The sequence below is a fragment of the Microtus pennsylvanicus genome, chromosome 4 (assembly GCF_037038515.1).
Source record: "Microtus pennsylvanicus isolate mMicPen1 chromosome 4, mMicPen1.hap1, whole genome shotgun sequence".
In the NCBI taxonomy this organism is placed as follows: Eukaryota; Metazoa; Chordata; class Mammalia; order Rodentia; family Cricetidae; genus Microtus; species Microtus pennsylvanicus.
Genome location: NC_134582.1, coordinates 85,148,591 through 85,162,123, shown reverse-complemented (window position 1 = coordinate 85,162,123; position 13,533 = coordinate 85,148,591). Strand labels below are relative to the sequence as shown.

At 40.1% G+C, this 13,533-nt stretch overlaps 1 protein-coding gene across 1 annotated transcript in view; it reads left to right on the top strand.

Moving 5' to 3' along the window:
* Positions 1 to 88: 88 nt before the first annotated feature.
* Cenpp (centromere protein P) overlaps positions 89 to 13,533 on the top strand; it is a 188,150-nt gene continuing 174,705 nt past the window's right edge. Inside the window, exons 1-3 of the mRNA XM_075969728.1 lie at positions 89 to 387; positions 3,144 to 3,322; positions 7,390 to 7,478. Of these exons, the coding sequence (XP_075825843.1) occupies positions 281 to 387; positions 3,144 to 3,322; positions 7,390 to 7,478 (375 nt within the window). The 5' untranslated portion in view covers positions 89 to 280. The remainder of the gene's footprint in view (positions 388 to 3,143; positions 3,323 to 7,389; positions 7,479 to 13,533) is intronic.

Genomic DNA, 13,533 nt, shown 5'->3' with positions numbered 1-13,533 from the left:
AGCTTGAGGGGGCGGGCGGCCGCTGGAGCTCGACGTCGGTTTAGAACGAACCACCTCCCCGAAGCGTCGGGAGTGTTTAGCCACCAGGCTCCTCCTTCGGAGGGACCTAAAACGGAGGTTGAGGGTGGGGCGGATACGCGTCGCCAAGCAGCCTCTCCCCCGCGAGCTCGCGAATGGTCCGCGCCTAGAATGCGCGCGCGGCTTGAAGCTACCGGGGAGAGAGGCGCCCTGACAGAGTTGTGGGGCGCAGCTTCCCCTGCAGTGCCGCGCTGCGGGTTCCATGGACTCTGAGACCCGCCAGCTGCGCGCCCTGGAGGCGGAGGTCGCGGCGCTGCAGCGAGAGTGCACCATGCTGCCAGAGCCCTGGGAGAAGACGTCCGGAGCCGGGTACGTGGCTCCTGTCCCCCACCTCGGGCCCGCGCGTCGTAGCACCCGGCCGACTTGGCAACCTCCTGACAGCTCGGGGGTCCCGACTGCCTGCACGCCGGGTCCTGAACAGTGTAGTGGGAGACCTCCCGAAATGTCAGCTTGAGTCAGTATCGATTCCGTGAGGACAGTGACCTCAGAGTGTGAGCCCTGCGTTTAGGGTTCATGGCTTGTTTGTAATCAGCAGAAAATAGTTTTCTTAAGGGTTAGTTTTGCCCGGTTGATGACAATCAATAGGAAAGTCTTCCTTTTCTTTAGGAAATCTCGTCTTCGGGAAACAGTATTTAGTTGGGCTATTTTTTATAGCTTTGCAGATATTCTTACTCTGTAGGTCAGGAATTCGCTCAACTTCACTTCAAGCTCATGATCCTCCTTCAGCCCCCACCCCCAGCGGTCGGGTTATTACCTGAACCGCCAAGCTTTGCTCTAGTTGGCATCCCTTAACTCTGGTTTCATGGATTTGTTCTTGTGGTTCATCTCACTATAGTAAAGTGTCTTGATCATTTTGTATTATGCTAATAACGTAAGGGTTGGGGGTATATAGCCCTGTTGCAGGGCAGCCTAATATGGACAAGAATCACACGGGACTGGTGGTGGGGATGGGGTGGGTGGGTGGGTGGTGGTATAGTTAATGACAGAAAGCCTGAAAAACAGCTTAGGTGAAATAAATTGGAAAGTGTGATGATCCTCTGATTAGGTGATACTGTTAACACCTGTTTAAAGGTAGTGACCCTGAGGGCCAGAGAGTTAAATAGGAAAATCCAAAGTCCAAGCATTCTCTTCAATTCAAAGAGAAGAAGAAAGAAGGAAGCCTGGAATTAACAGTGATTAAGTATCTTAAACCTGAAAACAAACTACCTTTATTTTATTAGGTATAATTTAGTACACTTGCAGAGAATGGGATTTTCCTGTGTTGAAAAGAACCTTGGAGTGCAGGAATTTGTGGAGAAGTCTTAAAGAAAATAAAACGAGAGAAAGTTGTAACTGATGAAAGAATTGTGCCCTGGCCTATATGTATCCTCTTCCACAAGCAACCATGTGAGACACTTGCTACTGATTCAGGTGTGACCCATATATTGAAAGCTATGAGTTGGCGAGACCACCAGACTGACTCCACCCCCACTTACCAAATTAGAATTTGTATTTTATCAAGACAGCCTGGCCCTATACTCTTTGTATACACACTTAAAAGTCTGAGAAATGAAAGCTGGGTGGTGGTGCACACCTTTAGTCCCACCTCTTGGGAGGCAGAGGTGGGCAGATCTCTGAATTTGAGACCACCCTGGTTGAAGAGTGAGTTCCAGGCCAGCGGGACTGTTAAACGGAAAACCCTGTCTCAAAAAACAAAATCAATCAGTTGATCAAAAAAAAAAATTGAGAATCACTGTGTCTGTCTTACCATAGGGGAAAATAGTTTCTTTACTCACCACAAGATGTCCATATAACACAGTAGACTGTTTATGTAGAATCCTCGGTAATAGAGCTGAAAGTTAGAAGAATTTAGATCAGGGAAAATAGTAAATGTCAGTCCAAAGTGTGTGCATTTAATGTGATATTTTTCTCACTATGGTGAAGGAAGGTTGACGCCTGTGTACCAAGATACTTAATTTTTAAAATGATTATTGCATGTGTATTGTGTGTGAGTGGTGGCGCGTGTATGTTGTGGCAATATATGTGGAGGTCAGCGTATAGAGCAGACACTTCGAAGTGTCATTTCTCTCCTTCCAATGGAGCTAAAACTTCTGTGTCAGACTTGGGCAACAAGTACTTTTACCTACAAAGCCATCTTGCCAATCCTCCAAAATGCTTTTAAAATGATCTTAATGGTTGAAAGGATTGGCAGCTGGAATAAAGTTGTTGTTATATCCATGTGCCCACACTGATTCCAAGATTGCATACCTTCAGATCCTGACTTTGCTATTGGCTGAGTGATCTTGATTTAGTAATTGCCTCCTCCTGTGCTTCAGATTTTCTCATGCTAAAATTTCTTTTGCCTAATTGCTTCCACTGCTACATTGACTAGAAATGATGAGGTATATTCCTTTTCTTTAAATTTTTTTTAGTTAGCATACAAAGTAGTTGATTTCATCATGGCATCCTCTTACATATATGCTGTTATCTTTTGCTCCCATCCATTCTGTTTTGGCATCCCCCAAAGCTGGTTCTCTTGCGTGCGCGAACACACACACACACACACACACACACACACACACACACACACACGGTGAGGCGGAGAACGAGAATTTTTAATCTGGGTGAGAGAAAACAAATAGTATTCGTCCTTTTGGCTTATTTCATTTCATATGATTTCCTTTTATCTCCATTTTCATGAATTTCTGAAATGTTCTCCCCCCCCCCCCGTCGGTCTCTGAGTTGATTAGTAGAGTTGATTTTTTTTTTCATACCATTTTACTTGAAAGTCCCTAAGATCAAAAAGCTTCAGAAAGTCCTGTTCTTGACTGCATGTATGCCTATGTACTCTGTGTGTCTAGTGCCCACTAGAGACCAGAACAGGGCATCATAGCCCCTAGAACTAGAATTAGACTTGTAAGCCGCTGTAATTGGGTCCTCTGGAAGATCCGCCAGTGTTCTTAGCCTCTGAGCCGTGTCTGTAAGCCCCACCTTCAGTACTAGGGTTAGAACCTAGAGGACAATTTGTATACTAAGTAAAACACTTAGTAGTCGCCAACTAACTATTTCTGATATTTGCTTTTCAGAAAATCATTTCAAAAATTTCCCCAGTCAAATTCTGAGGGATGGGAATCCTTGAAAGACCTGAAAAGCCAGTTTGGACATTTAAAATCTGAACTTTCTTTTCTAAGTAAACTTACTGGCATCAATATAAAGAATTATTCCAAGATTGAGGACATTACAAACACTGAAGTGACGGAAATGGGTAAGTATTATTTTTTAACCTGGATGTGATTTTTAAAATTTATTTTGAATGTATATTGGGGCGGGGTACACATGTCACAGTGTGCTTGTGGAGAGCAGAGGACAGTTTTCGGTGGTCTCTTCTCTTTCCACCTTGTTGAGGCAAAGCCTGTCTTCTAGCGTCTGCGTAACACTCCCCAGGCTCAATGGCTCCCCTTGCAGATCTCTTCCTCCTTTTTTCTTTTTTTTTTTCTTTGGTTTTTTGAGACAGGGTTTCTCTGTGGCTTTGGAGCCTGTCCTGGAACTAGCTCTGTAGACCAGGCTGGTCTTCCTCCCCCCCCCCCCCCACATATATTCCAAGGATCTAATGTAGATCCTAATGCTTACAAGGCAAAAGCCCTACCAGCTGACCAAACCACTAGCCCTATTCTTACTCTTTACTTAAAAAAAAAAATCTGTTCATATTTAAAAAATACTGAAATTAAAGTATCATGGGGGGGGGTGAATTTGCTGTGATTTCATTCCATATTTAACAAATGGCTCAATCTGAAGCTAATTATTTCAGATGATTTTCACTAAAAGAAAGCTTTCCAGCCTACAGTACCTTCTTTTTCTTTTAATAATTCTATACTTGAATAATAATTATTAAGTGACATGCTGGTTTCTACATTACACAAAGGCATGATACACATATATTAAAATGAGATGTGGCATAAATGCATTTTGGGGACTAAATATTCAAAGGAAAGAGGCTAGGATAAAATTTTAGAATTTTTTAATTGTTTATTTTCTTTGGGTGGCAGCATATAGATTTTTTTCTCTTTTGTATTCCCATGTTTTCCCAATTTTCTAGAAAAATAAACTTTAAGAGGCAGGCGGATCTCTGTGAGTTCGAGGCCAGCCTGGTCTAAAAGAGCTAGTTCCAGGACAGGAACCAAAAAAAGCTACAGAGAAACCCTGTCTCGAAAATCCAAAATAAATAAATAAACTTTATTACTGCAATGAAAAAAATGGCCTATTCAAATTTAAAAAGCACTTAAAGTTTATTATAATGTGTATATATGTAATTCATATATGTATTGTATACTTTCATAATGAAAAAAGCAAAATTTAGACTAAAATCACAGTATTTATGTGGCCCTAAGCATCTCATTTGCAAATTAAAGTGATCTATGTTATTTTTAAGATTACATTCAAGATTCATCTTTTACCACATCTTGACTTTTTATTACTTTTTAAAAATTACATTTATATATTTACATGTGTATGTGTGAGCACACATGACTTGTGTCAAAGTCAGAGGACAAACTGAATAAGAGTTGGTCTTTCCTTCTACCATGTGGGTTCCAGGTATCAAAGCTGGGCCCCCTTTTTTAAATTTTTTTAATTTATTTTTATTGAGCTCTACATTTTTCTCTGCTCCCTTACCTGCCTCTCCCCTCCCCTTCAACCCTCTCCCAAAGTCCCCATGCTCCCAATTTACTCAGGAGATCTTGTCTTTTTCTACTTCCCACAAAGCTTGGTGCCAAGTGTTTTGATGCCCCCAAGCCACCATATAACAAGGCTGGTCCTTTTGTTTTTTTTTTTTTTTTTTTTTTTAGGGACAAAGCCCCAAATCACCTGGATTTTCTTCGTATTATGGGGATTTGTTTTTGTTTTTGTTTTTTTTTGTTTTTTGGGGTTTTTTTTTTTTTGGCAAATGGTGTGGGAGTTGGTTCGAGACAGGGTTTCTCTGTAGCTTTGGAGTCTGTCCTGGAACTCCAGAGAGAGGTGGATCTCTGTGAGTTCGAGGTCAGTCTAGTTTACAGAGCGAGGACAGCCAGAGCTACACAGAGAGACCCTGTCTCAAAAAACAAAACAAAAAGAAAGAAAAAAAATAGTCTGTGGTAGAAGATAAGGGAAACTTTCAAGGTACTATAAAATTGGGACATCTTGACTTGGGTGTTCGGTACATGAGTAAACACATGTACAAATGATAGAGGTGTTAAGAGTATTGCATTTTAAACATTTAAATTGTACTTGTGATATTTCAAACATACCATTTGAACTCATTTTTGTACTAGGTTTTTTCTTTGGTGCCACCAACTAGCTCTAAATCATGACATGGAGATTTATTAGTTTTGAATGCTTGACCTAGCTTAGGCTTGTTTCTAGCTAGCTCTTTTAACTTAAATTAACCTGTTTCTCTTCACCTGCATTTTGCCTTGGGGCTTCTTACCTTTTCTTTCTGTATACTTTGTTTAGCTGGTGGCGACTGGCTGACTGGCCCTGAGCATCTCCCTTTTTTTCCCCCTTATTCTCTCCTCCTCCTCTTGTCTCGTTCTCCTATTCTCTCTGCCTGCCAACCTTGCCTATCCCTCTTCTGCCTAGCTATTAGAATTTAGCTTTTTATTAGACCAGTCAGGTGCCTTAGCAAGGTGAAACAACAACACATCTTTTCATAATTAAACAAATGCAGCAGAAACAAATGTAACGCTTTTACACAATTAAAGTAATATTCCCCAGCATAAACAAATGTAGCACATCTTTGCCTCGTTAAATATTCCACAACACATTTTAGTGGGATTTTTGTTGTTCTTATTATTATTTGGTTTGGGTTTTTGTTTTGTTTTCATTTGTTTGTTTTAAGATGGTATCTCTTTATGTAGCCCTGGCTAGTCTGGAACACAGCAATCCTCATGCCTCTGCTTCTCTAGTGCTGGGATTAAAGGTGTGCAACATCATGCACACCTTTAGTGGACATTTGAGGAGTAAGAAAAGTAAAAACACAGATTTGTTATTGTTTTTAGCTATGGTAATGTAAAGGACCATGAAACCAAAGTAAAAGAGGCATGAATATCTAGAATTGTAGAGTACAGTTTATAGTTCTGAGTTTTGGAAAATGCCAATTGAATCTTTGAAATGTGAGTTAGAAAGGTGGACATATTAATGGGTTAGGACAAAAATAACTGCCTCCTGGCTGGGAAAGTACCTTCTGTGTCGTAATACTAGATTCGGGTGTATATCAGGAGCCAGAGGCCATCCATAATGCTCCATATATGATTATAATGGTATTGAGTTCGTTTGGAAACTATAGGAAAAAACAGCTAGTATTACTCTGGTATAATTGTGGTGATCACAGTAATGTCAAAATAAATCCACAAACAAGAAGATAATATTGAAAAAAATTCATATAGGCAAGATGGACGACTCAGCGGATAAAGGCCCTAACACCCAGCCTAATAATGACCAGAGTTTACACACTGGAACCCACATAGTAGAAGAAGAGAACTGATCCCTCAAGTTGTTCTCTGACCTCTACATGCATCACACACACATAGACACACATACACATGTGAATAAATATGGAAAAAATTTAAATAAAGGCTGGGTGTGGTGGTATTTGCCTTTAATCCTAGTTTTCTGGAGGCAGAGACAGGCCAGTCTCTGAGTTTGAGGCCAACATGGTTTTTACATAGTGAGTTCCAGTATAGCAAGGACTATATAGAGATACCCTATCTCAAAATAAAACCAAGTAAATAAATAAATAAATGAAAATAAAGCATATGACAGTTAACATGATTCAGACTTATTTAGGGTTATACAGTGTGTGTGTGTGTGTGTGTGTGTGTGTGTGTGTGTGTGTGTATATGTATGTATGTATGTATATGTATATGTGGTGTGTTACTTACCTTAACCATAGATAGACTTGAGAACTTGAAAGTATACATTTTCTGTAATTCTATTTTATAAGACCAATTTCTTTGACATGATCATACAGATTTTTAAAAAATTTCTTTGTTTTATGTGTGTTGGTGCTTTTGCCTGCCTGTATGTCTGTGAGGGTGTCAGACACTGGAGTTACAGTCAGTTGTTAGCTGCTATTTGGGTGCTGGGAATTGAACCTGCGTCCGAACCTGGTTCCTCTGGAAGAACACGCAGTGATCTTTACCACTGAGCCATTGCTCCAGCCCCAGACCTTCCAGATTTTTTTTAAATTGACTGCTAATATATACCTTTATAAATCTACTTGCAAGTAGATAGTCATGTAAATAAGTATTTGAAGAAAAGTATTCTTTTAAATAAAATATTTAATTTTCTAATTAACAGATACAAAGAAAGTTCTACAGAGACACAGATTATCAGGAAATTGCAGCATGGTTACATTTCAACTGGAATTTCAGGTTCTGCAAATTGAGGTAACTTGAGCATATTGTGGTAGCAGATTTTTTTTTCCTATGAGAAACAGTTCCCATACTTAAGTCACTACAGTGGTTGAGATGAGAAAGAGTGTATAAGCCAGGGTTCCTTTATAGCACATTTGTATCATAAAAAATTTTTAGAGTACCTTCTTGTAGACAGGTTTTTTTTTTGGGCCACTAGCTCACAAAAAACAACACAGAGATTGGCCTTAGTTTAGGCTTATAAATTCTTACAACTTAAATTAATCCATATCTTTTAATCTACATTCTTTTACATGTGTGGCTCAAATGTAATACAGCAAGCAATACTTCTTCACGTTGTACAAATATTCTACAACACCCTCTCAACTGATGGAATTGGTGCTGAGCCTATATGTGCTTTATTTTAAGCCTGGTAGGAAATGGTTTTAGGCTCCCAATGGAAGTCTCTGAGGTCATGCAATCAGTTTTGCATGCTGCCAGCAGTTAGCTGATGGGGAAACTATTATCTTTTAATTATTTTTGTGTAACAAATTTCCTAACAGTTATTTGAAACAACAAAAAATACTATCTTATACCTTTTCTATGTGTCAGGCATGTGGGAGAAGCCCAGTTGGGTGTCCTTGTGTAGGGTCTCTCAGGTGGCCATCATTTTGGGGTCACAGCCATGTTGAAAGGTCCTGCAGGTTATTTTGGACTGCCAACAGACACAGGAAGACGTGCCTTTGGCTTAGACTTCAAGGTAGTGCAGTAGACAGAATGGTCATTTGTAACCCTGTGGAATAGAACAGCTAAAGCAGAACAGGCTCAACAGCCAGAGGCTGCCTCTGAAAACAGTCAAATCTAGTCATAAATTTGAGAACCAGCCTAGCTGGAGACATGCTTTGATAGCAGAAGTTTCAACCATTTGGTTTTGCCATCTAGGTTTATAAGAAATTTTTACAAAGAACAGAGCCAGGAAGGATAGAAAGGCTGCCTTGGGCTCATATCAGGTGGATGAAGTGTGGACAGACCTCAAGTTCTGTAGACAAGCTGTACTCAAGCATTCAGTCTCAGGTGCCAGGATTCCTTATTCTAGCTGGTATCCTCAGCCATGAAACAAGCCCCAAATTGTTTTTTTTTTTTAACTGGGACAGATGTCAGTGACTCTGTTAGTACCCTGTGTGTACATGTCAGAGAGCCATATAAAAACATAAAAACAATTCAAGCATGAAGTTCAGATTTGTAGGCTTTGAGCTTTTTCTTCTCTGGGCTGTTAATGTCACTTGCTGATACTGGCCTGGGACAGGCTAAGGATGGGTTGTGGAATATCTGATGACAGAGCTCCCAACAATCACTCACTTCAGTACCACCCTTCGGTATTACCAGTATGACCAAGAAAACACAGCGTGGTGTTCCAAATACCAGCTGAACAAAATACATTTGTTAATTCAAAAATGCAATTCTCATCTCAAATGAGATACAGTAAAGTGGGGAGATCTCTACTATAGGCCTAAGATGCTCTCTGGTGACGTTCTTATCCTGCTAGGTTGGTGGAAGCTAGTGGTCTGTCGAAAGTTAATAGGTTCAAAATAGTTTTTATATGTTAGTCACAGAAGAGGGAAAGGAATAGCTATTTGGGGGACTAAAAGTAGCCCAAGAAAAATTGTAATTTGGCTCTGGACTTGAAACATTCCAAAATTTCTACAATCATCAAAGCTCTAATCAGTCAGTCTTGCAAAAGGTTTCATCTTGAAGGTGTCGCTTCTTTCTGAGAACTTTGACTCATAACAGTTAACATTTTCACATGTTAAGGCATACTTGATGAGTGATCTTTTTTGAGACAGGATTTCTCTGTAGCTTTGGTGCCTGTCCTGGAACTAGCTCTTGTAGACCAGGCTGGCCTCGAACTCACAGAGATCCGCCTGCCTCAGCTTCCCATGTGCTGAGATTAAAGGCGTGTGCCACCACTGCCTGGCTTGATGAGTGATCTTATGTAAGTTATACTTTTCTCAAATGTGCACCAACCTTAGGGCACTACAGGGTCACTGAGGCAGTACTACATGAAGATCTCTGTTAAAGACTGGACTGGAGCATGAGCCCAAATTGATTGTTTCATCCTGTTTGAACAGCCTGTTTTAAGACCCCATGTTTTCCTTTGTGTGACCTAGGAACTCTTAGGTTTTTCCCATTGTAAAATAGTTGTATAGTCTGACCAACTGAATTTTCTTTGTTTTTGGCCAATGTTGTTTCTCACCTCAGATTGGTACTATACCGTCTGTTTTCCTGCATGGTGGTGTCCATTTATAGGTGCAGACTAAGCCTGTGGCAATTTGGTGGTATCAAACCATGTTCAGCTTCTTCTCTTAGGACTTTTTTTTTTTTTTTGATTTTCGAGACAGGGTTTCTCTGTGGCTTTGGAGCCTGTCCTGGAACTAGCTCTGTAGACCAGGCTGGTCTCGAACTCACAGAGATCTGCCTGCCTCTGCCTCCCGAGTGCTGGGATTAAAGGTGTGTGCCACCATCTCTCGGCTTAGAAGCTCTTCGGACTTCTGTAGTCTAGAATGCAGACATGTCTGGTAATTGACTCTGATATCCTGTTGTTGGCCTTAAGGTCTTGTTGGCGTTTTCTGTTACAGATGCTTATGTCTTTGTCATGTGTATTTCAGCGCGGATGTGTCAGTTCACATGGGTCCGAGAAATGAAGACTCAGAAACACATGAGAATGAACTTAGCCTCTGTGGCTGCAAGGAGCTCAGTCTCGGTGAACTGAAGCTCCTTCCCTTTTCCTCTCAGCATCTTTATTTTTTTCTATATTTACACTTTAGCTAGTAGATTCTCAGATCTCAAAACAAACTGATAGAAGCTTCTGACAATACAATGCCAGGTGCAAATACTTGATTCATGAGGTACCATGGTTTCCTAGGTTTCCTTTAAACCTAGGCTTTATATCCATGGGAAACTCTCAGTCAAGAATCACAATTGGGCAACAAGAGGTATTTGTAAAGGAAGGTCTAGAGGCTGTGTGAAAACTCCAGAGCAAGGCCAGGTATAACCCAGCAGGGTTTCATGGTTTGTGGAGGTTGCTTGATATCCCTCTGGTGCCAGGTTTGCGGGACATTATATCATATGTCTTTCACAGTTACTTCATGGTTTTCTGGAGAGAAGTTTTGCTGTGAACAAAACAAGGCTTGTTTTGAAAAGTTTGTTCACAAATCCAATTGAACACAGACTATTTATTCCAAGTTTGATCTGAACAAGGAGTTAAGTGGAGCTGTACTTTTCAGGATGTGTTGTGTCCAAAGATTAATTATGTTGTCATTAGTAGGACTGGACACAAGAGATTACTCAAATTCACAGTGTTGAGTTGTGTACTTTTGTCACCGTAGGCCAATGAAAATTCAGGGCAAAAAAGCATTAGGCAGAGCTAATGGTTTCTGCCTTACGTACCTTAAGGATACAGAAAAATATGAGAGGAACTGTTGAAATTCTTTGAGAGACTGAATACTGCAATTCAGTCTCCAAAGAGACGGTATTGTTCATATTTAAAATTATATAGGCATTTTGATGAGTACTTAGTTTTTTGTTAACAATGTGCTGTAGAAAAGCGTGCTTTCCTTGGCTCTCTTGAGAGCACCCATTTTCTCTCTGGACCTTTTAAAATTTATGACTCTTAAAGGAACACTGGCGAGTAAGATGTTGGAAAGAACTGCAGATGGCTGTGGAACTAACGGGGCCTTGGGGATCACTTATATAGGAGTTGTCAATAGTTATTGGACAAAAGCACTTTTTATATTTCTTTGTTTCTTAGAATTTGAACAAAAGGAAGTAATGAGGATTTTTTTTTTGATTAATTTCTTACTTTATTGGGGTGGGGGGTGGGGGTAAGGTCTTGCCTTCTTCAGCTTGGCCTTGAACTCATGTTCATCTGCTTCAGCCTCCTAAGCACTTAAATTCCAGGTGTGTGCTGCCACACTCACTGTATGTAGTTGAAGTCCTCCTTATAGATTTACTAGGTTCAAGGCTGAAGAGATGGCTAAGCAGTTAAAAGCACTTGTTGCTCTTACAGAGGACCCGGGTTCAGTTCCTTTCACCCACACAATGGCTCACAACTATCTGGAACTCCAATTCCAAAGAATCTGATGCCTTCTCATGACTTCTGAGGGCACCAGGCATGCACATGGTACACATATATACATGCAAACAAAATACTCATACACTTTAAATAAATCTTTTTTAAGGTTCTTCCTCCCCTGCCCGAGACAGGGTATCTCTACCTGTCCTGAAACTCCCTTTAAAAATTAGAATTGTGAGGTCAAAGGAAATGTACATCTCTTCTAAAATGGTTTTACTGTTGTGCTGGTTAGTTTTTATTGTCCTAGAGTCACCTGGGAAGAGAGAATTTTGAGATCATATTGGCCTGGGGATATATTTATGGGAGATTGTATCGATTGATGCTTGATATAGATGACACTATCCCTAGGCAGGTGGTCCTGAAATGTATTAAAAAAAAATCTAGCTGAAGCAGGCAGTAGTGGCACAGGCCTTTAATCCCAACACTTGTGAGACTGAGACAGTCATCTGAGTTCAAGGCCATCCTGATCAACACATTGAGTTTTAGAGCAAGGGCTACACAGAGAAAACCTGTCTCAAAAAAAAAAAAGACAAAACAACAACAGCAACAAAAATATCTAGCTGAGCCTAAGCTAGTGAGCAACCCGATAAGCAGCATTCCTCCATGGTTTCTGCTTTTAAGATCCTGCTTGAATTCCTGTCCTGACTTCCCTGAGTGACTGACTGACCTGAATGTGTAAGATAATATATTTTTACCCTCCCACAAGTTGCTTTTGGGAATGGTATTTATCATAGCAACAGAAAAGCAAACTAAAGCAAATTTTTTTTTTTTTTTTGCTGTGTACATTTTTACTGTTGACATTGTTAGAAAAAAAAGTAAAGACAGAATGTGTTGGATTTCTTTTTTTCCTAAAATCAAACATTCCACTAGAGGGAGATATTTAGCTGTCAGAAAATTAAAAGATATAAATAACACATTTTGATCATATTAATACTTATTTTTGCATAATAAATATTATTAATACAGCATTTGAACCAAAGTTCTTGACCTAGTTAGGGTTACTAATGCTGGGCTAAAACATCATGACCAAAGCAACTTGGAGGAAAGGGTTGGTTTACACATCCACATCACTGTTTATCATTGACGGATGTCAGGATAGGAACTCAAACAAGGTAGGAACCTGGAGGTAGGAGCTGCTGCAGAAGCCCTGGAGGGTGCTGCTTACTGGCTTTTTCCTCATGTCTTGCTTAGTCTGCTTTCTTATAGAACCCAGGACTATCAGTTGAGGGATGGCACTACCCGTAATGGTCTGGATCCTCCTACATCAATCATTAATTAAGAAAATTCTTACGGAGGCATTTTCTTTTTTTTAAATTTATTTTTATTGAACTTTACATTTTTCTCTGCTCCCCTCTCTGCCTCTTCCCTCCCCCCTTCAACCCTCCCCATGCTCCCAATTTACTCAGGAGATTTTGTCTTTTTCTACTTCCCATATAGATTATATCTGTGTAAGTCTCTCTTAGGGTCCTCATTGTTGTCTAAATTCTCTGGGATTGTGGTTTGTAGGCTGGTTTTCTTTGCTTTATGTTTAAAAGCCACCTATGAGTGAAAACATATGATAATTGTCTTTCTGGGTCTGGGTTACCTTACTCAAAAAAATGTTTCCTAGCTCCATCCATTTTCCTGCAAAATTTTTTTTAAAGAAATATTTATTTATTTATTTATTTATTTATTATGCATACAATATTCTGTCTGTGTGTATGTCTGCAGGCCAGAAGAGAGCACCAGACCTCATTACAGATGGTTGTGAACCACCATGTGGTTGCTGGGAATTGAACTCAGGACCTTTGGAAGAGCAGGCAATGCTCTTAACCACTGAGCCATCTCTCCAGCCCCCTTTCCTGCAAAATTTAAGCTGTCATTATTTTTTCTGCTGTGTAGTACTCCATTGTGTAAATGTACCACATTTTCCTTATCCATTCTTCAGTTGAGGGGCATTTAGGTTGTTTCCAGGTTCTG